This window comes from Belonocnema kinseyi, chromosome 3, assembly GCF_010883055.1.
Source record: "Belonocnema kinseyi isolate 2016_QV_RU_SX_M_011 chromosome 3, B_treatae_v1, whole genome shotgun sequence".
Taxonomy (NCBI): domain Eukaryota; kingdom Metazoa; phylum Arthropoda; class Insecta; order Hymenoptera; family Cynipidae; genus Belonocnema; species Belonocnema kinseyi.
The window spans coordinates 156433889-156456331 of NC_046659.1; the positions used below are offsets into that span (position 1 = coordinate 156433889).

At 26.2% G+C, this 22443-nt stretch overlaps 1 protein-coding gene across 1 annotated transcript in view; it reads right to left on the bottom strand.

The window, feature by feature from the left end:
• Window positions 1-588: 588 nt before the first annotated feature.
• Window positions 589-22443, bottom strand: part of LOC117170082 — a 34871-nt gene continuing 13016 nt past the window's right edge. Inside the window, exons 2-4 of the mRNA XM_033356605.1 lie at window positions 3446-3532; window positions 3257-3352; window positions 589-708 (exon numbers count right to left, since the gene is read on the bottom strand). Coding sequence (XP_033212496.1) covers window positions 589-708; window positions 3257-3352; window positions 3446-3532 — 303 coding nt within the window. The remainder of the gene's footprint in view (window positions 709-3256; window positions 3353-3445; window positions 3533-22443) is intronic.

A 22443-nucleotide genomic window follows, 5' to 3' on the forward strand; every position in this document is an offset into this window, starting at 1 on the left:
AATTTTTGAAAGATTTCAAGAGAATAAGAGAAATTTCTTAAGATGCATGGGACATTTTTTTATTATTTTCTTTTTAAACAAATTAATTCTAAGATATTATTTACACAGATTTTCAAAATTTTTGAAAAATTTGTAAAATTAAAAAATAATAATATAATATGGATTATAGTAGATTAATTATAGTTTTCGATTTGAAATTAAAGCATTTTTTGTTGAAATATAAACTATTAAATTTTTCGCTAAGAATACACCTGTATTGGTCAAAGATTCAAATTTCTAGCTGAAAATGTAGTTTTCTGTTGAAATTTTGATTTCACAGATTTCAAATGTTTTTAAAAGCACACGTTATTTTTGTTGGTGAATACAACTATCCAAAGAATTTTGAAAAAAATCCAGAAATTTATGAAATTTCAAGAAATTTGTGAAAAATTGCTACATTGCCGGAAATTTTAATGATCGAAGTTTTTTCGGTAACTTCTGGTAATTTATAGTTAATTTTGGTAAGGAATATTCAATAAATTTAATAAAATTCATTTGTCAAATTTTTTATTATTATCAATACAATCTAATCTGTACATTCATACATTTTTAGTTTTCTTTGCAGCCCACTTTACCGCACTTTTTATAGCATTTATTTGCTGAACCAACAGCTAATTCTGCGTCGCTTCTCATTCCATTAATAACGCCAATAACGCAATTTTTCGCTTTCTGTAAAGAAGAAAAATTATTTCTTTCCAGTATACACTATAAAATGGGACAATGGCAGTATGAGGTAAAGCAGTACATCTGCAATTTTCTATTTCATAACTTTACATTCCTTTTTATAGAAAAATATGGTGTCCCACTTTACCCCACAAAGTCTAATGAGCTCCGTTTTCAAAAGAAACAGGCATTGTGGAATAAAGCAAGACACCCTACATTTTTTTATCCTGACTTAATATTTCTTTTTATAAAAATCGACTGTTCTAGTTTACCCCATACGAGCCAATAAACTCCGTTTTAACAAAAGCAATGTGGGGTAAAGCGAAACACAGAAAATTTTTTATTTCATGGCTTGATATTGCTTTTATAAAAAAAACTAGTGTTAAACTTTGACTTTTTTTGCTTGTTATTATCAATAAGCTAGTGATTTTTATTCAAATATCCAAATATTTATCTTTTGTAAACAGTGAAATTTAGGATAATATCAGATTGATTTTCACAAACACAAATTGAAGAAAAATCAACTATTATTTGTAATTTTACAAAAATATTTTAACAAAGAACCGTACTTTTTTATTGAAAATAATTTGAGGGGCTGCTAATCAATTATGTAAAGTCTTTCGAGTGAGGAAAATTGAACTACTTCGTTAAAAATTAATTCTATCAGTTGAAGATAACTTGGTTGATAAATTAACTATTATCTTAAAAGTCTTCTTTCCTTTTTTTCATAATTTAACTATTTTGATCTTTGTAAAAAAAATGTTGATTTTCATAAAAATTCAATTTGGTAGGAACTTAAAATATTTGGTTGCAAGTTGAACTACTTTGTTAAAAATTAATTTTCTTATTCGAATATTTATCAACTCAGTTAAATAATCGTTCCTTTGGTAAATAAATCGACTAATTGTTAAAAAATTACTTGAGAATTTCAAATATTTAGTTGAAAATTCATGTATATAAAGATTTTTTTTCATTAAAATAAAAATATTTTACTAGCGATTTTTTAAATATTTTAAGAAATAAGAATGTTAAAACATAAACCGTTGCAGTTTTGTTGAAAATTGATCTCCCTAGGTTGCGCATTCAACTCCTTGGTGGAAAGTAGAAGTGCTTTCTTAAAATGTCATTGTTTTTGTGTAAGATTTATATTTATTGATTTCAAATCGTAGATTTAAAATTCTTTATGTCTTACGGTCCAATCGTAAATCGAAAAAATAAATATGAGTCAAAAAAACATATTTTTTTGAAAAAATTTAAAAACAATTTTTTTTTTTTAATTTCATATTTCAAATTTAAACTCAATTACGCGCATCCACATCAGTGGTTTTCAATGGAAACTTGCCTATCACATCATCGTTCATTACGTATTCCTCATGTATTTCTAAAACTGTCAATTTCTGTTCGTCCGTCCTAACCTACGCCAATTTTGTTTTTCTCGTACAATTTTAAAAAATGTAGTGTAATCGATTGAAGTCTCGAAAATTTTTTTTTGAGACTTCAAAAAAATGACTAAATTTTAATTAATTTTCTTAAAACTATTGACTCAAATGTTCCTTTTTTTGACTGAAAATTGATCTGTTTGAATATTTAAACTACCATCAACTCAGGTAACAATGTATTCAAATCTACGTAATTATCTATCATATTTGTTCGTACTAAAATTACTAATTTTTATTATAATTATTTAGGTTTAAGAACCTTTGAAAAAGGTACGCATGTGTACTGAAACGTCAGGAAGTTTTGAAAGGAGTTTTTTCTATTAAATAAATATCTGAGTTTCGAAGAACATGCTTTTTTGACTCATATTTATTTTTTTGATTTACGATTGGACCGTAAGACATAAAGAATTTGAAATCTACGATTTGAAATCAATAAATATCAACGGTCGAAGAAAGGATTGATTTGTTTCATCAAATCATTTTACAAGATTTATATTTTAGATAAAAATTAATTTATTTGCTTGAAAATTAAACTGCATTGAATGAAAACTTTTTTTCTCAAAAATTAATTTTTTTCCGTAAAAAATAGAACTCTTTGGTTGTAAATTCAATGAATTAGTTGAATGCTCAACTCTCTGTTTATAAATATATTAGTTTGTTAAAAATTCATATTTTCGTTTTAAAAACGAAGTTTTTTGTAAATGATTTGTTTCTATGGCTTCACGATTCATCTGGTTAGTAAAAACTTAAACTATTTGGTAGAAAATTCAGATTTTTTGTAGAAAAAACCTTATTATCAAAAATGAATTTTCAAATAAAAATTTAATTTCTTGAATGAAAATTAAAATTTTTGGTCTACGATTCAATTATGTTCGTTGAAAGTTCAACTGTATTTGTCGAAAGCTTATATTTGTGGCTGGAATTCATATTTTTAGCAGAAAACTCATATTTACGGGTTAAAAACTTCAATGTTTCTGGCTTTAAAATTTAAAACAAAAGTATAAAGTAAAACTATCTGGTTGAAAATTCAAGGGGGGGGGGGCGTGTGACGTGTGATTAGTAGCAGGTATATCTTTTGTTTAAAATAGATGATAAATTATATTTCGTATATGTACCTTACATCCGTCCAATTCAGTAAATCTAGCATCGGCATATGTCTTGAATGAGACCTTAAAATCTTCCCAACAAGGACCTTTGCCTCCAGTCTGAGCCTAGTGAGAAAGAAGAGAAAAATAAAAAATTCTTTTGATTTTTTCAATATTGAATACGTATTTAGCAATGAGAAATTATTGTCTTGAACTGACCTTAACGTAAGCCTTTGTTTTATTTCCGATGTGCTTCATCATATCCTCAGGTTTTTTAGGCTTATGCAATTTATTTGCGAAGACTGCCTGTAATAATCGAAATTAATGAATTTTAGTAAATTTAAAAAAAATATTATTAGGTTCTACTGTAGAAAAAGGCTCTAAAAAAGAATTCCATGCTGAAATATAAAAATAGAAAACCCTTTCATTGATTTTATTCTTCTAATCACACGAACCCCATTTTTGAAGCATGATTAATTTCGGGAAAAGTATTAGATTTTTGGTTAGAATATAAAAAAAACTTTGAGTGTTGAAAACATTTCGAAAAATCTCATAAGTTTATGATCGCTTATTTTGAAATTATAAAATCGGCATTTGATAATTTTGATTTTAAAAAATGTTTGATAAAATGTTGACTCACCGTGGTTAAACATAACACTAACAATACAGTAAGGAAATACTGGCATTTAAGATTCATGGTCGTATCTTTGAATAGAAAATAATCGAAAGCTGCAAAAAATGTTAGCATTTTATAATAGAGAAACAAACAAGTAACTTACTTAGTGAAAGTTTCTTATCATATTTCAAAATAGGAGCAATAAATATGCATAAAATAAAAGAAAATTTGTTTGAAGGGTTAAAAAATATTACAAAAAGACATGCATATCCTTATTTGATGGTACTAATAAAAATATTATGATATTATCATATTATTGCATTAAATTAATATCTTACCTTCAGATTCTGCGTTTAAAAAATTTATGTCACAATTTATCAGCTGGTTTTAAAGTTAAAAATAAGCTTGCAAGCTGTATCTTCAACTTGAAATTCAGTTAAATTATTACTTACAGATTAAATGTTGCTCTTTATACATACCTTCGACGCCTCAAAAAAATAAGGATGACTTTGGAAAAAATCTTGAATTTATAGTTCGATAGATAAAATTCAATTAAAGTAGACCGCTTCAACATATTCCTACAGTGTGAAAATATTTTCAGAAATAAAAATTTTCCATGATGCAAGATTATCAGTGCCAAGGCTTCATTGATAACATTTGTTACAAAATTGAGTAAACCGTTCTTTAAAGGGGATTAAAAAAATATTAAACGTAACAAATATTATGAGATTTAAATCTTGTAATTTATATGTGAATAAAAAAGTCAAATTTCCTATGCAATACTGATGTTTTTGTTGTTGTCAAAAATTAAAAATGAGAAGAAGAAAGATTACGAAGTAAAATTTACTATACCGTGATATTGTTTTTTTTTTTAAATGAGCGAATAAAAAATGAGAAAAATGAGAGAAATAAATTTTTTATTACAAATCTTTTGTAAGCTTTATTAATGTCTTTTTTATTTTTCATATTTAAAAGTTTGACTATAATACTTTTGGTATATAATTTATCTTTTACTTTGTGCAAACATTCAGAAGAAAATGTTTTTAAATTGGAGGCAGACTAGGTCTCGTTTACCATTTCCCAATATGACCTTCTTGTTGTTTCAATCGACTTAAAAACGTGAAACTATCACGGTCTTTTATTAAAATTTTATATTTCGCACTTTTACATATTTATAACCTTCTAATATAACTATTATATACAGTCATAAGTAAATTTATTTATTAATAGTAAGCATTTATTTTTTTTCCACTAATTTATTAGAAAATGTCTCAACTAATCGAATTATTAATATTTTTCTCATCTTTGGTGAGTCAATTTTATACTTGTTCAAGCAGATGCTTATTGAAGGAAAATAATTTTGACAAAATTCGCTAAATAATTGCAATTTTCTATGGAAAATAGGAAATATACAACACTGAAAAATTGTTTGAATCAAAAACACATATATTTGAAAAGTAGTGGATAAGGATCCGGAATAATTATTATACTGATCCATATTAACGTTATACTGATCCATTAAATTTTAAAGCTTGCAAACATTTTTATGTTTCTTAACGTTTTTTAAACAATTCAAATGCAATATTTTAAGAATGGAAACGGGCTAGGTCACGCTATCAATTTCTGAAGATGGCCTTCTGATTGCCTCAATAAATTAAAAAATGTTACACAATCAGCCTAGTATTATTCAAATTTTCCATTTTTCAAGTTTTTCATGAATATAACTTTTTTAAATTATTATAGAAGGAACAATTTGACATTTGCCAGGCAATTATTTTTTCACTATACACTTTGAAAATATCTTAACTATTCGAATTAGGAATTTCATACGAATCTTAAATGGCTCAGTTTTCGATAATCCAAACTACAAAATTTCAATAGCGATTGGTTAAACTTTAACCATTTTGATTTAAAGAGATTTTCTTTGAGTACTTCAGTTTATACTTAGTTAGAGTACATTAGTATAATAAAATGATTGTTTTAAAAACCATGTTCAACAGTGTTCAAAATGTATCTTCTTCTGGTTGAATTTTAGTGTTCTTTTTAAAAATTAAAAATTTTTTTAAATTCAACCAATTGGTTAAAAACGAATTTTTGTAAGTTGAAAAGTAGCCTATATGATTAAAGATTGAACTATATCTTTCAAAAATTTTTGTTGTTGTTAAAATTCAACTTTTTGATTTAATAATTTTTTTTGGTTAAAAACTCTATCTTCTAATAAATTCGTCTTCTAGGCTTGGAAATTTTACTTTTCGGTTAAAAGTTAAACAATGTTTTTGACAATTTGTCTTTTTCGCTTAAAAGTTCAACAATTAGTGTTATTTAAAAGAATTTATTTCCCTATTATTATTTCATTTTTGTGAAAAAGTGCCCTAATTTATCATTATTAGAGAATTTGAGACAATGAAGTCTAATGTTTTAATACTTATAATTATTCTCGATTTAGTGCCTAAAATTACTAACAAGTTCTAAGAATTTAAAATTATAGATAGGTTTTGGTTTTCTAACTGAAAATCAATATTTTTAAAGAAAAATTTGGAATAAGTAAAAACTAAACACTTTTAAGATTTTGTTTATATTTTCAAAGAAGGAAAGGATATGTTAAAAGAAAATTCATCAATTAATAAGTAAAGCATTTATTATTAAATTATTAGTCCTATTGATTTCAGGATGGCATGTAGATATTCATTACAAATAAAATTTTGTATGCTAAAGTGATATTTGTTTTATATGAGTTTGATAAAATAAAGAATAAAATTTAAAATATTTCGTCTTTTATATGACTATAGGCTAGAAGTTTTTCTATTGGTCCGATTTTTTCACAAAATAGCTCAAACGGAAGATCATAGTACACCTTTTTTGTTATCGGCCTGTAAAAAATTTTTTAAATTTGAAAATTGTATTCTTTTTTACCACTATCAAGATGTTTATTGAAATTTCTACTTGAATATTGATTCAAAATGAATATTTGATTTTTTATAGAGATATATTTTTTAATCAGCCGGTTAAAATTTAGAAAATTTAAGAAATTCCGTTGTTTTTTGCAAAATTTTGTCGGATTCTTTTGTAGTCTTTTGATTGTCTCTGAAGGCGGCTCCAATAAAAACAGTTAAAATGTGAATCTGTATTGAAAACTGAAATTTGCTTCTTTTTATGTGCCGTTTTCTTTTTAACAGTTGTTAAATATGCAAAAATTATCTTCCCTTAGATTATCAGGGAGGAAGCTTTTCTTTCAGACTTATGTTCTGGGAGTTTTTCCATTATAATTATAAAGGAAAATTTTTTTAAAAAAAGGAAAATTTCGTATATAAAAGCACGAGATTTTACTCAAAAAGAATTTTTTACAATGTGAAGTGCTAGAAAGATAAAAATAGTCTTTACTTTACAGCAGAAAAATACTGTGTTCTAAACGACATTCCAAAGTTTGCAGCTCTCCATTTTTCTTTTAATCCTTCTCCATATTTCAAACTTTAAATTTAAAAATTTTAAATATCTTCATTGTTAAAAAATGTAGACCAATATCGGTAATAATTTGATAAATGAAACTTATTATGTCTCAAAAGATTTAGGGAAATTTTTTAGATTTGAAAACTGTAACGAGAGTATCACGATGAAAAAGAATGCACTATTTTTTTAAGACCAGTTGACTGAAAGCAAGTTCTTGTTAAATTTTAAATAACCTAATAGATCTTTTTTATCAATTATATTATTATTATACCTTATTATTAGTTTTTAGATAATCTGAAGAACCTTGGTTGGTTTTTGTTAATAGACTAATTTTAAAGTAGAGTATACCTAACGATCCAACTACAAAATAACAGTGTAGACTTCCAACCTGCTTGTATTTAAAGTTTCCAGTTCAATTACAGACTGTGAACGGAAACTTCCACCCAATGTAAATTTCCAAGAGAGAAAATCATTAAAGATCACTCATTAAACTTTGACCTTTGATCACTAGTGTAACAGTCCACGAAGTAAGGTTGCAAACAGGACTGTTTGCTTCCTCTAGAACCAATTTCAGCAAGTCATACAAATCTTTCTCTACATATGACATTCACTAATTCTCAAAGGTAACAAAATGCTTCTATCAGAAAATTTTTGGCTGTAGGAATATACAGTTTTTTTGATTATTGATACATATTGTTCGGGTGACCATCATGATGACCGGAAAAATAAAACTTTTTTGTTTCAGATGTATTAGTTCTTCTATTTTATTTTAGTTGGTTTAAAAATAATTGTACCATTTTTGATACATTAAGAAAAGTTTTCACCCGTGGCCCAAGGAATATTTGTATTATATTTATACTTTTTTTAAATAGCCCTTAGAAAGATATTCTGTTTCTTTCAAAGTTCTTTAAATAATTTTTTATAAAAATTGCCCTATAATACTGCAGAAATATCGCACGAATGTTAATTGGTTTCTTTATTTATTTAATGCCAGTTTAAAGTCTATTCTTGAGTCATTAAAATTGCTTTAGTAAAAAAAAATATTGGAAATAAAATATCAGAAAATGAGTCTGCGATACATGCTGAGTAGTAATATTACCTGACACAAACTATAACAAAACTTCAAACTACAAAATAATTTGCAATCAATCAAGGCTGAAAAAATATCAAACGTATGAAAAAAACATTATAAATTTTCATCCCCCTATAGAGGATAATTTTTTTTTTCTTTAAATGGTATTTTCCTGAATAAAATAAGACAACAATTCTTTTTAGTAATACCTATAAACATTTTCTTTTAATAATTATTGCTTTTAATAAGCCATTTGTCACTTTGACACACATAAACAAATAATTAACACTTTTTAGCGTTTGACAGCCTTCAGCCACGGGTTATACATTTTTTTTAATATATAAAAAATTTCAAAAATATTCTCACGCCCAATTAAAGAAGATACCAATGAGATTTTGAATTTTTAAATTTTTCAAATCTTGTACGTTCTAAATTCAATGTGTTGTTCTAAATTCACTTCAGAATTAATGATTTCAATCAATTTGGTTAATGTTATTTAATTATCTTCAAATCACTCAAATTGTTATGAATATATATATTGATGCCATCGGATTCTCTTGAATTTTCTTAAATGCTTATAAATGCGTTTTAGTTTTTCTATAATCAATTAAATATTTAGGTTTCTTTAGGAATTTTTTGCAAATTATTTAAATTAATTGGAAATTTACCCTAAATTCATTTCAAAATTGAATTTTTTAGAATTAACTTTAATTTTTATTAGTATCCTCGACTACGCTCAATGCATTTTATTTTTGCTCTTTTAATCCAACCATAATTCTTTTAAATGAGGAATTTCATCAAACTTTTTCAATTCCCTAGCATTTTCTAAATTCACTTTCAACAATTTTGATTAATTTTGTATATATTTTTTTATTGTTTTCAATTCACTTGAATTTAAATGAATTTCATTAAATTTTGTTTCAGTTTCTTTATATGCTTCTAAATTCACTTGAATTTAATTCAAATCATGATGTTTTAAAATGATATTCTCTTAGATTTTAGAACTCTGTTGCATTTACTTGAACTGTTCTTAATTCACGCTGATTTATTTTTAATTCGTCTTGGATACATATCAATTACATTGATTTTTCATGAATTATCTTAAATTCTTACAAACCAACCCCAGCTTGACTGAAATTAATTAAATATCTTGAATTAAAAAAAATAGTATGCGATTTACTTGAAATTATTTGAAAATCTTCCTAAATTCTTTTTGAAACATTTGAATTCTTCTACATTCCCACGAATATACTCAATTCAATTGATATTTTTTTAATTCACCCTGAAATCTTTTGAATTGGGTATTTCATCCAATTTTTTCAATAGTATAGATTTTTATAATTCACTTCAAAATTAATAATTTCAATTAATTGTTTTAATATTTTATAGCTGTATTCAATTCGCTTGAATTTTAATAGATTGTTTTTTTTTTTACTTTTTTGTTTCTATGATTCACTTAAAATCTGTCGATTTTTTTTAAATTTCGTTTACTGGCAGTTGAATGAATTTATTCAAAATTTCTGATTTTTTAAATTTCGCTTGATTTACTCCAGTTCTTCTAAATTTTAATAGCCTACTAAATTTCTACTAAAATTTTACTGCTATGAAGGGAATTTATAAAATTGCTTTGAATTAATTTGATTTTGTTTGGATCAACTTCAATTGTAATGTACATCTAATTCTTCTTGTTTCTCTTAGATTTCTCTAAATACTCTTGAATTTTATTTGATTCATTTTTATTTTATTTATTTTAATTCAATTAAATTCTGTTGAATTTTATCAGCCTTCAAAATTCCGTTGATTATATTCACTTCTATATTACTTAAATCAATAGAATTTTTTGTATTTTTTAAAATTTACTTGAATTTTACTCAAGTTGTTTTAAATTCAATCTTAAATATTATAAGTGCATTCTGAATTTATTTAAATAAATTCTAAACTAAGTTCTAAACCCTAACGGTTGTCTGCAATTAAAAATATTAACTACGTCAAATAATCCGCACCAGATAATTATTTGGAGTGTATATTAAATATAAAAAAGGGACGGTTTACAAATAATTATATGAAAATAACCATTTCCAGCATCACGAATAACTTTCTGATCCTTTGTAACAAGCTATCTCATAAATTTAACCGAATGAGATTAATTGTATTCATGACTGCGTATACAAAGAATTATTTTATATACAATTGTGGTGAAAATAATTTAATCTAATTTAATTCGAATACTATATTATCCAAAATGTAAATGTAAATAAAAAATGTAAATAAAAAGTTTCAATCGACTTTATAATTGAAAATAATTAATTTTTAACTAAGCGATAAGTTGTTAATCCAAAAGAACGAATTTTGCTACCAAAAGATATATAAAATTTAACAAAACGAATCATGATTAACAAAAAGAAACAGTTTAATTTTAAATAAGATATTTAAATTAAATTCTGTAACTGAAAATGGTCTTTCCCTTTTCGACCTGTTAAGCGACTGAAGAGATTTCAGTGGTAAGAGCACCCGGCCAGCAATCCTAGTTGGACCTGTGGTTCGATTCTTAGCGGAATTTAAGGGGAGGGATCTTTTTTGTAGATAAAATTTAATTTGAAAATTAAAAAAACGAAAAAATCTGAATTTGAGGGTTATCTTAAATAGCAAGTGTAGATTTCAATCCCAAAAGATATATAATATTTCATGAAAATAAATGATCATTTTTTAACAAAATAATTTGATTTTAAATTAAACGATCATCTTTTGAACCAGAGAGTAAACTTTTATACAAAAAATATATTAGTGGACATTTCTATTAAACAAAATTAACTTTAAATAAAATAGCAGAAATTTGAACAAAAAATATAATAGTTCACTTTTTAATTTAAAAAAAAGTTAACTTTATACCAAAAAAAAATTTGGAATTTTCTGCGAAAAAAAGGAAGGGGTAAAAAGGGAAAAACAGATTTTCTTAAAAGGGATAAAATTGATAAAGCAAGTGTGAGCGTGCCAACGGTGCGCGAATGTTAATCAGAGCTTCGGCAACAGTAATTTGGTGGCTGTGAGTTCTCTTTTGTTAAAGCTCTTTCGGCTTTAACGAACACATTCTTATCACGTATCTCGTGCTTCGCTCTCCAGTTTACCTCTGAAATTGTATAGCATTCCCATAAATATATATTTTTATAATTCTCATCATGTACTTGTATTAAAACTGACGAAGTTTCGTTGCCTTGTTTTAAAAAATTGCGCATTCTTTAAAAAAAATTATTGATAAACATTTCATTTCAACTTTTGTCGTTTTTCCATCAAATGAATTTGCTAATATCCAAAGTTATTTGTATGATTTAAACGTACACATACGGTGTAGGGTTTCAAAGATTTGAAGAAATTTAAAAATATTTTTTGCAATTCATTTTGAATTCACTCCGAATTATTATTGAATTATTCTAAATTCTTTTGAATTCTTCTAAATACACCTTATTCTATTCATTTGATAAATGTTTTAAAAGTTTTTGTTTAATTAATATTGAAGTGTTTAAATATCACCCTACATTTGGAGGTTATTGATGAAATTTGTTTCAATGCTGTTTAATTTATCCCAAATAATTTTTTTAAATATTATATTTATTTTTGAAGATACTCACTTATCACTATTCAATTTCTTCGTATAAAATTTTTTTTGGGAATCGGTGTGAATTAGATTCCTTAAATATAAAAAATCTGCTTTCAATACTTTAAATTATAATTTGTTTAGTTTTCATGTTGAGAATTTAAAAATATAAATGTGGAAGAAGCCTTTTTGATACTCAGGAAAAAACTGGTAAATTTGTATATGTTATAAGTTAAATAAACGGGCTGTCATATGAAAAAATGGGTGAAGAAAATGTTGTAGCTACATTTTGGAATATACGCCTCAATAAACATTTTAATTTGTCTTGTGTGATTTTTTAAACATTCAATTCCATTATTTTTAATGTTATTTTTTACGATTAAAACGAAAACCACGTATTTTATAAAAAAATTAGTTGAAAACAATTTTTAGACTTTTTTGGCTAAAACAACTTTTGTGAATTCATTCTCTCGTATCTTCTATACGTTTAACAAAAATTTAATTTATATATTTTCAATATTATTTTATAAGTAAAACAAAAACCACGTATCCAATAAAAAAAATTCGTCTCGTTATTATTTTTCCTATCTTGCATAATTTGACCGCAAAATGCAATCTTTGATTTTTGATTATTTTTTGTACGGTCAAAATTAGAATTCTTAATTTTTCAAAAAAATTCAAAAAGTTTTTATAATAATCTTGTAGCGCTATCGAAAATTTAAATTTTTCTTTTCTCGTCTTTTTTGTATAACTTGCGTTATTTGGCTAAAAACGTTAATCTTCGTGTTTACCAAAGGCCAAACTAATAGAATGATATTTTTAAAAGTTATCGTGCTCATAGACAGACAGTGGGGTAGAAAAACTGACAGACATACATATATACAGACACATTCATAAAAACTTGTTTTTCGGATTCAGGGGGTTTCGAAACGTGGACATTTGAGAAAAACCAAGGGGGTCAAATTTTACACAAATCTCATACCTTCTCTGATCAGAATGTAAAAAGAGAAAATCATGCAAACCTGAGAATGAATCTAAAGTGGTTAACTTCATTCTTCACCATGTTAAATTAAAAACTAGTTTAACGTTCCTGTAAAGGAGATATTTTTGCAATAAAAAAAATCTCAGTTCCATATTTTTAAGAAAACTGACAACCAATTTCGTAAATTGATTGGAGTTATGTGGAGCGAATCTGACTTCGAGTTCCATTTAGATATCACATTGAACGGTGGCATAAATAATAGGGAATTGTAAAATATATTCGATTGAACGTTTCACGATCAATTCCGCCATTATATTTATTCATTAGAGAATTATAGTTAAACAAGCTAAATATAAAAATTTTATTTTTGAGTGTTTTTTTTACAAATTTTAGGGTTTTTTAAATTGGTATTGGTTTTATGTGAAAATTACTTTCGCCAAATTTATCAAATGTCGACGCTTAAACCCCCTGGGTAAAAAAGAATAGTTTATACGTCGGAGTCTGTCTGTCGCCGTTGTCGCTGTTGTCGTTTTAGTATATAAACACGGTCGCATTTTAAGGAATAATTCGATTAGATTTCCCTTTGGCATGCCTTATAAGGACATGAAAACAAAGGGCAAATTCGTTAACTAGCATTTATTGAAAAAAAACTTAAAAAGGTTATAGCATTTTGAGAAATTTTAAGACCACTCTTTAAATATTTTAAAGTTCTTTCTTCAGCTATTTATAGTAGACTAAAATATGAACAATTTATCCCCATTCTTTTTTTAATAAAATAAAAATGACAAAAGTTATAGCATTTTCAAAATAAAAAAAAAACCAAACAAAAATGACCATTTTCAGCCCAAAAATGCGTGATATGGGAAAGCTAGAGGAATAAGTAAGACAAAATTTATTCAACTAAAAGATATAATACAAATTTTTTACAAATATTTTTTTTTAGGAAGACTAGTTTTTTTTTAATTGTAAAAAACAAGATTGAAAATAAAAAATATATTTATATAAATAAGGCAATAAGAATAAGACTGTTTCAATTTCCATGCATATTATGAATTGTAGTGATATACACTTATTAACATGATACATAAAAAAGTACATAAAAAAAGAATTATATTTTATATAAAAGTGATAAAGCCGAAAGAGCTTTAACAAAAGAGAGTTCACAAAAGAAAGACTACAGTTGTCGATTCGTTGATCTTTAATTTTTAAAGGTCTGTGCCTGGATAAATACATCACCGAGCGCGAAGCGCGACAACAAAAAATCGCACGCGCTAGGCCCTGTTTCTGGTTTAAGCTTGATCTTTTTTATTAGGCCTGACACTAAGATATATATACTTTAACATTAAGGGCTGGCCAGAAAACGATTAGTGTATACAAATTAGATGTTTGATGTTGGAAAACATTCTTTTTAAATTAAAAATTTGACTATTCAGTTAAAAATTTTAAGAAGTTTCTTATTTTATCAGACATGTATTATATCTTTTGTAGAAAGTCAATTTTTTCCAATGAACTATTTAACTTTTTTATTTCTTGTTGAAAATTTATCTGTTTTGTTCAAAATTGAACTATTTGGTTGTAAATTCATTTTTTTCAATAAATAAATCGATTTATTTGGTTGACGATTCACGTATTCTCTGAATAATTCGTCCTTTTCTATAATAAATTAATCTCACTGGTTAAAAATTCACATGTTTGTTAAAAATTGAACTATTTTGCTAAAAATTCGTTTTTCTTTGATAAGTAATTTTTTACCTAAAAATGCAACTATTTTAGTTTCGACTAAAAATCTATTATTTTGATTGAAAATTTCTTTTATTTGGTAGAAGATCATGAATTTTTGGAAAATTCGTATTTTTTGTTGGAAAATTAATCTTTCTGGAAGAAAGTTTATCCTTTTTGGTTAAAAAAGCAACTTCTTGATCAAAAATTAATCTTTTTTAGGTTAAGGATGTAATTTTTTTGTTTAAAATTCCTCTTTTTTCGATTGAATTTAATTATTTCCGATTCCATATTAAATTTTCTGTTATTCAATTATTCATTATGACATGCTTTGTTACAATTTACCATTTTCGTATGAATAATCTACAACTTGGTTCAGAGTTAAACCAGTTTGTAAAAAAGTCATCGTTTCAATTAAAAATTGGACTATTGGGTCGTCAATTAACTTTTTGTTGAAAATTTATATTTTCGACTATTTTACTTAAAAATTCAAAAAGTCAGTAGAAAATTTGATATTTAGTTATAACTTTTTCTTTTTGAAAATTGAAGTATTTTGCGGAAAATTCGTTTTTTTGTTGTTGTTGCTGAAAATAATTTTCTTGTTAAAAAGTCATCTTTTTATACAAAATTAAACTTTTTAATTGAAAAGGCAACTGACTGTTATAAATAATATGTTTTCTTTGAAGGTTTTACTGTTTCGTTAAAAATTCTTCTTTGCTGGATCAAAAATCAACCGCTATCTAAAACATTTGACTTTTCAGCCATTTTCGTTGAAGTAAACTGGTTGATAATTTGTTTATTTATTTAAAAAGTTATTTTTTAAGCGTAGAATTTAACTATTTTGTGTTGGGTTCAAAACCTTATCTTCTTCAGTTAAAAAGCAAATTATTTGCTTAAGAATCCCTGTATTTTGTTGATAATTCGTATTTTAGTAAGAAATTAATCTTCTTGGTTGAAAATGTATTTTGTTAAAAATGTAACTACTCTTGTTATAGACACTTGTTTGGTCGAAAATTCAACTGTTATGTTGAAAATTCGTCTCTTTAGATTGGAAATTCACGTTTTACTTTTCGGTTTTTAAATTCAGCTAGTTTCGAGAAAGCTCATTTTTTTAATCCAAAATTTAATGGATTCACTCAAAATGCAAGATCAAAATTTTCTTGCATTTAAACGAAGATTTCAATTTTATTTTGTTTACAGAGAAGTAGCATGGATTACGAGTCCTTTGCGACTATTGAAAAAAGTGTTTCACTTGAATACAAAGTACCTATACCAAAACAAAGTTTTCAAACAAACTGTGTTGATTTTTTTATTTTCACCTCTGCCTTTTGGCAAAGATCTATCAGTGTTCTGTTAAAAGTTTGCAGATTCATTTCGTAGATTGCAGGTTTGAGATTAAATCCTCCATGGATTTTCACAGCGAGAGAGAAAAGACTACACCGATAACGTCCTGATTCGTAAAAGATGGCCGGAGGGATTCAGAGCGAATCAGAGTTTTATTTTACTTTTTTCATACAATTCCAAGTTCTAAACGAATCACAAATCGAATCCACGAATAGGTGACATGTACATGTTAAATGGCTTGAAAATTCATCTCTTGCGTTTAACATTTAACCCTTTAATGAAAAATTGGTTTTCGTTTTCATTTTAAATCAATTTTTTTTTGCTGAAAATTTAACTATTCTATTTTTGGTCACTAATTAAGTGTTGGTTTATACAAACAGGTATTTATGTGGATAAGTAAATTAAAATTATGGAAGCTTAAATGAAGATGCAAAATGTTATGAGATATGTACAAAATTTCACAATGTCCTGATTTCACTCAGCTTTTGTCAATCTTCTTTTTTTCCTTATAATTTTTTTATTAGAATCTTTCAAAATAGAAGGAAGTTTATAAGTCAAAATTAGTCATTATTAATATAGAAAAGATATTTAACTATTATGAACCAGTAACAGTATGTTTTAAAAACAAAAGAAGTGCTATAAATGATAAAGGCCAGAGGTAATAAATTTAAAATTTCACAATATTGCAGTTTAAAATATAAATAATTATTATTCAAAAATTGCATATTAAAAGCCCTAATAAGTCAGTTTTGAATTTGACTAATAAATCATTTCAAACTGAAAAATATTTTATTTGAAAATGACAAGAGTTAACTCAAGAAAGAAAACTAGTTCTAAAGAAAGAGTTGACATTCTAAAATTGAACTTTAGAATTAAAATAAAAAAAGAAGAAAATTAAACTATGTAATTAAAATTGATACGACAATAAATGCATAATTTTGGCAATTTTCAATAGATAAAATAATTTTAGAGTTCTGAATTTACATGTTGAATGCTCAATTAGAAAATTTTTGCCTTACATAGATTTTACTTTTGCAACTAAAGATGATTTGGTTGCAATTGAGAAAGCTTAATTAGCAATTTAAACATTATTAGTTTTTAAGTGATTTGAATTTACTCTGAATAAATGAAATTTCAAAGGGTTTAATTATAAAAAAGTTTTAATCTCGCAATTTTTGGTGAATATCAATTTTTTCATTTTAAAATGGTGTTCGCACTAGTTTCAGGTTGAAGGTTCTGATGTAGATTTTTTTTCATTTTAAGTGTTTTTCATTTAAAATTACTATTTAGTTTGACAGTTTATTTAGCATAATTCAATTCATTCTTTGCTTTCATAAAAATTCAGCTAATAAGTTCTAATGTCAAATCATAATTTCGTTATATTATAACAATTTAAAATTCTAGTATTTCAGAAGCTTTTACTTTAAAAGATTCAATTCAGTTTTAAACATAAAATTGCCAAGTCTTGATCGCTTTTAATCCAGAATCATTCCAATTCAACAGTTTTCAATTTTTAATTCTTTACGTTTGAACGATTTCAAGTATAAATAATACAATTTCAATTCCTCTTAATTTTCAATGATCTAATCCTGAGATATTCAATTTCTAAGGTCTTAATTTGCCCTATTTGATAAAGTTTTAATCTGAAATCAATCAATTTTGTGAATCTTCAATTTAAAATAAAATTGTTTACTTCCCAGTGCTTTGAATTTGAAACTATACAATTTCATTACTCTTTATTATTAAATTGTCAAAAATCTTTTAATTTTTTTTCAGAAGCCTTTAATTCGAAATTTTGCACTGTAGTTAATAAATTTAAAAACATTAAGTTAGAAAGTGTATTTTTAAATTTTCATATTTTTCATTTTAGGAAATAAATATTCAGAGACGTGAAGGTGCGATTTGCGCGCGTGAAATTATTGCTTATCCTATTTATATGATTCAAAGCCAATTGATTTCTTACAGAAGGATTTGCTGATGCTTATCGATTTTTATAATTGATAAGATATTTGGAAAAACTGTGTTTTGCAAAGTGAGTTAATTTCTTTATAAACTGGGACAAATCATGAATATTTACCAAAAGGACCGGGAAAAAACTGGGACACGAAAATATGAAAAATAGTGGCCACCCACGTTTGCTTATTCTGCTCGTTTTCTTTGTTTTGTGATGCCACCTACTGATGTTCATTTTTCGTCTTTAAAAGCTACATAAATAAATGTAAATAAATTAAATTTTAAACTATTATTAGGAAAAAATATAATTAAATAGGACAACGTAAAATAAAATTATTTACTCGCGGTGATAGTTAGCACTTTTGCGATTAATTGGATAGTTTCGTTCGCTTTCATGTCATTTCACTTTAATGTAGCCATATGCATACTATTTCTCGACTCTTGTTAGGAATCATTGATAAATTAAATTATAATATATATTATTTAAAACCACTAAAACTGTTGCTTTTACAAACTGTGACGATGGAAGTTAGAGAAAAGAACAAAGTATCCATTAGAAAAAAAATATCTTTAGGAGTGGCTACGTGGGAGCTAATAGAATAAGCAGTCGCTAAGTAGGGGCAATACTTCCATTTGGAGCATCAAAGTAGGTCCTATATTTAGACTCTAGTGTACAGTACATTAGCCATTAAAATTAAGCTCCTCTTGGCAAAATTGGCATATTATTGATAAATCGAATACAAGAAGCCAGTAACAAATTAGTAGAATGAGGCTCCTAAGTAGGAGGATCTTTATAGTTGCGGATAATGATTCATTATTTCTTTGAGCTTCTACCGCTGCTGCACTCTAAAAGCCTTTTTTTAGATCTTCTTGGAGGGGGGTGGGGTTGATCTGAAGTTCGTTCTAAAAATCTCAACGGCGATAGATATGATGCGAAGCATCAAAAGGTGGAATAAGACAGTCCTAATGATCTTATTTTATCTGAAAGAAGATCATCGTTGACCATGTCGAACGCTTTAGAAAAACTAAATATGACCACAATTATGATCCTTTTATCATCGATAGCAATTTTGAAATTAGTTACAGATTCAGCAGTTGCTGTGTCACTACTGTGCTTAGATCGGAACCCGCATGTGGTAAGTTGCTTGTGGAGTATCCGTTCATGGGGTTCTAAGAAAGCACTAAGAATTTTTTAACCATTTCTTTAACGATCAGAGAAAATGCCCACCTCGAATGATTTATTGTAAACAAGGATTAGGATAGGAAAGCTTTTTAGGAGTGCAAGACGAATCATCTTAATTGATAACCCATCAATTTGGAATCAGTACTATTAAAAGATGAGCTCTTTGGACTCAGAGCATAGGTCCCAGAATTAGATGATGGGGGCAAATCTTCAAAATCCTGATCATTTTTCCTGCCATATATCCTCTTCCCATTTACAGACTGCACTATCTATTATCTTTCTTGTTCCAAATACATACCTTCCCCTACTTCGCTTCCCAATCTTGATACTTCTATTCCTGTCCATCTTCTCTCTCCATAACCCTTTTTAAATACTTTGGTATTTCTTTTTTCTTATTTTCTTGCACGATTAATTATATCTGTGTCCATCAATTACCCCCGATCTTTGTATTATTTTATTCCCCTCTCTCTCTTTTCTAATCCTTCTTATAATTGTCCTAACTCTTACATCTCTCTATTCCTTATTGATTCTTTCGCTCTCCCTACCATTTCGTCTGCTTTCTCTCACTCCCCTCACTTTTCCGCTAATAACTTCTACTTAAACTCACATGACCTTGTTCCCGCTATGGTACTTAATTTATCCCCTTGCGCTTCTTTTCTCACTACATCAGCTTGTTATTTTTAATACAACCTTCTGTGTTGGTTAAAAATAAGTAGTTTTGATAGTAAAGTAAACCATTTGGTCGAAAGTGAACTTTATTTTTGAAAATGAAAGTGTTTTCTAAAAAACGTCGTTTTTTTCAGATTCCAACTGAAATACTTTGGTTAAAAATTAAACTATCTTGTTCAAAATTCGAGAATTTCGTAAAAAAAGACTTTTTAACTACCATCTTTATTAGATTTATCTCTTCCAGGAAATTAATCTTCTGGGTGAAACATTGAATTAGTTGGTTAAAGATTTAATTTTTTTTTCAAAAATTGATTTTTTTGGTCAAATTTTCATTCAATTGATTTTATAATGTATGATATAATTATGTACATAAGTAAATTAAACAAAATTTTGGAAACTGAACCTAGTTTTTAAAAAAAAGAAAGGGTCATAAGCGCACACGTAGTCTCTAAGTCCCGCCTTTTCACACTATAACAAACCATAACAAAATATTTCTCCCCTCCATTAATAATCAAAGACGAGCACTTTATGTCGTAATACTTTAAGCATAGTATCCTCTATAAACGGAATAAACAGCAATTAAGACACAAATATACAAATTTTTAGTTTATTAATTTATTTTTAACAAAAAAATGGGGATTCTACTATGAAAGATGATTTTTAACAAAACAGTTGAATTTTCAACAAAATAATTAAATATTTAAGACAATAGTTTGACTTTCAACCTCAAAAGGTAAATTCCAAACAAAAAAGTATCATTGTTTATATATAACCTTAAAGACAAAAAGGTTCAATTAAAAAAAAATTAATTTTTAACAATTTAGTTTAAGTATTACTCAAGCAGTTAAATTTTGAATTAAAAGGATTAATTTTTAAAAATATCTCTAGTCACAACCAAAGACATGGATTTTCAACTAAAAACCTAAATCTTAAGAAAAAATTCTGTTGAATTTCGCGCTTCACGTTCGGATATTTATTCTTTGCATCTGAAATATTTTAATGAAACTTAGTAAAAAAAATTTCTTTTAGAATGCAGTATTTAGATTCTTAAAATTATTAAAAAACCACTCAACTCTTCGGGGTAATATTGGAATTTTTAATTTTTTTCTAAATTACAAATGATAAGAATGTAAAGAATTATTATAAATATGTATCCCTTTTTTCGATGAACAACTTTTTTCTATCAAATTGTTTTCGTTCCTTTTTTCATCCTTATGCCTTTTTTCCACAAATTAATTTTTTTTATTTTGAATGTTATTTTCTACTAATAAAACAAAAAACTACGCACCCTATGAAGAACTGATTATTTCAAAAAAATTTTGTTCTTTTTGGGATCACAATTTTTTCTCAAAATACTTTGAAAGAACAATGTTTTCTCTTGTTTTTTATATATTGTCCGTTGTTTGTCTTAAGATTTTTGTTTTGATTGATTTTTTTAATCTTATAAATACTGTAACTTTAAAAATGTTCTTTTTATCTAAAAAAGTCATTTGATCAGTTCATTTTTTCGAGACTTATCGTGTTCGCAGACGGACGGCTGGGTGGACAGACAGACGCCATCGTAAAAACTGGATTTTTGGATTCAGAAGGTCTCAAAACGTGGAGTTTCTTTAAAAAACTATGGAATGAAATTTCAGACAATTCTAATACTTTCTGAAGCATATAAGTGCTGAGAATGTAAAAATCGAATTTTTAACCAATAAGAAATACTTATCAATAAAATTGTTGAATTCTCTAACAACTAGTTGCATTTTGAAACTAAAAAAAAAAAATTCTATTAAAACGGATGAATTTTCATTTTGAAAAAATTCGGAAAAATAGATTAATTTTGATTAAATAAACATTCCCGTTTACTTGTCACGATCAAAATATGAATTTTTTAACAAAAAATAACTTTTGATGAAAAAAATTGAATTTTGAACTCAAAAAACGAACTTTTTTAAGCAAAAAGGATGACTTTTTAACAAAATAGATACATTCTTCAGTAAATGGTTGACTTTTTATCCAAGAAAAATGAAATTTGTAATAAAAAGGAATTTTTAATAAAAAATGACCAATTTTTGTTTAAGTTGAACTTTTAAAGATTTCAGTTGATTTTTCAACACCCAAATATAAAATTTGAACCAAAAGTAAATTTTTAACAAAACATTTGAATCTTCAACAAAACAATAGAATTTTTAATCAAAAGTAGGACATGATAACACAGCTGTTTAATTTTCAACTCAACAGTAGCACTTTTAGACAGACTAAGTTTTCGTTTAAAAAAATAGTTGAATTTTCATTCAGTGAAGATTTCAGTTCTCTTTTCAACACCAAAGTATTAAATTCAAACGAAACCTAAATTTTCTACAAAACAGTGAAATTTTCACCAAAACACCAGAATTTGAACTGCTAAATAGTCGAATTTTTTTAGCAAAAATTATGACTTTTGAACTAGGTTGTTAAATTCTCAACTGAATAGTTTCATTTTTGTCCAAGAAAAATTAAAATTCTGTTAAAACAGGTGAATTTTTGTCAAGGCAAGATTCAATATTTATACTGAAAAAATGAAATTTTAAATAAAAAAGACTTTTTAAAAAGTTTTCATCAAGAAAAGATTTCAGTTGATTTATGAGCAAAAAAATACGAATTTTTAAGAAC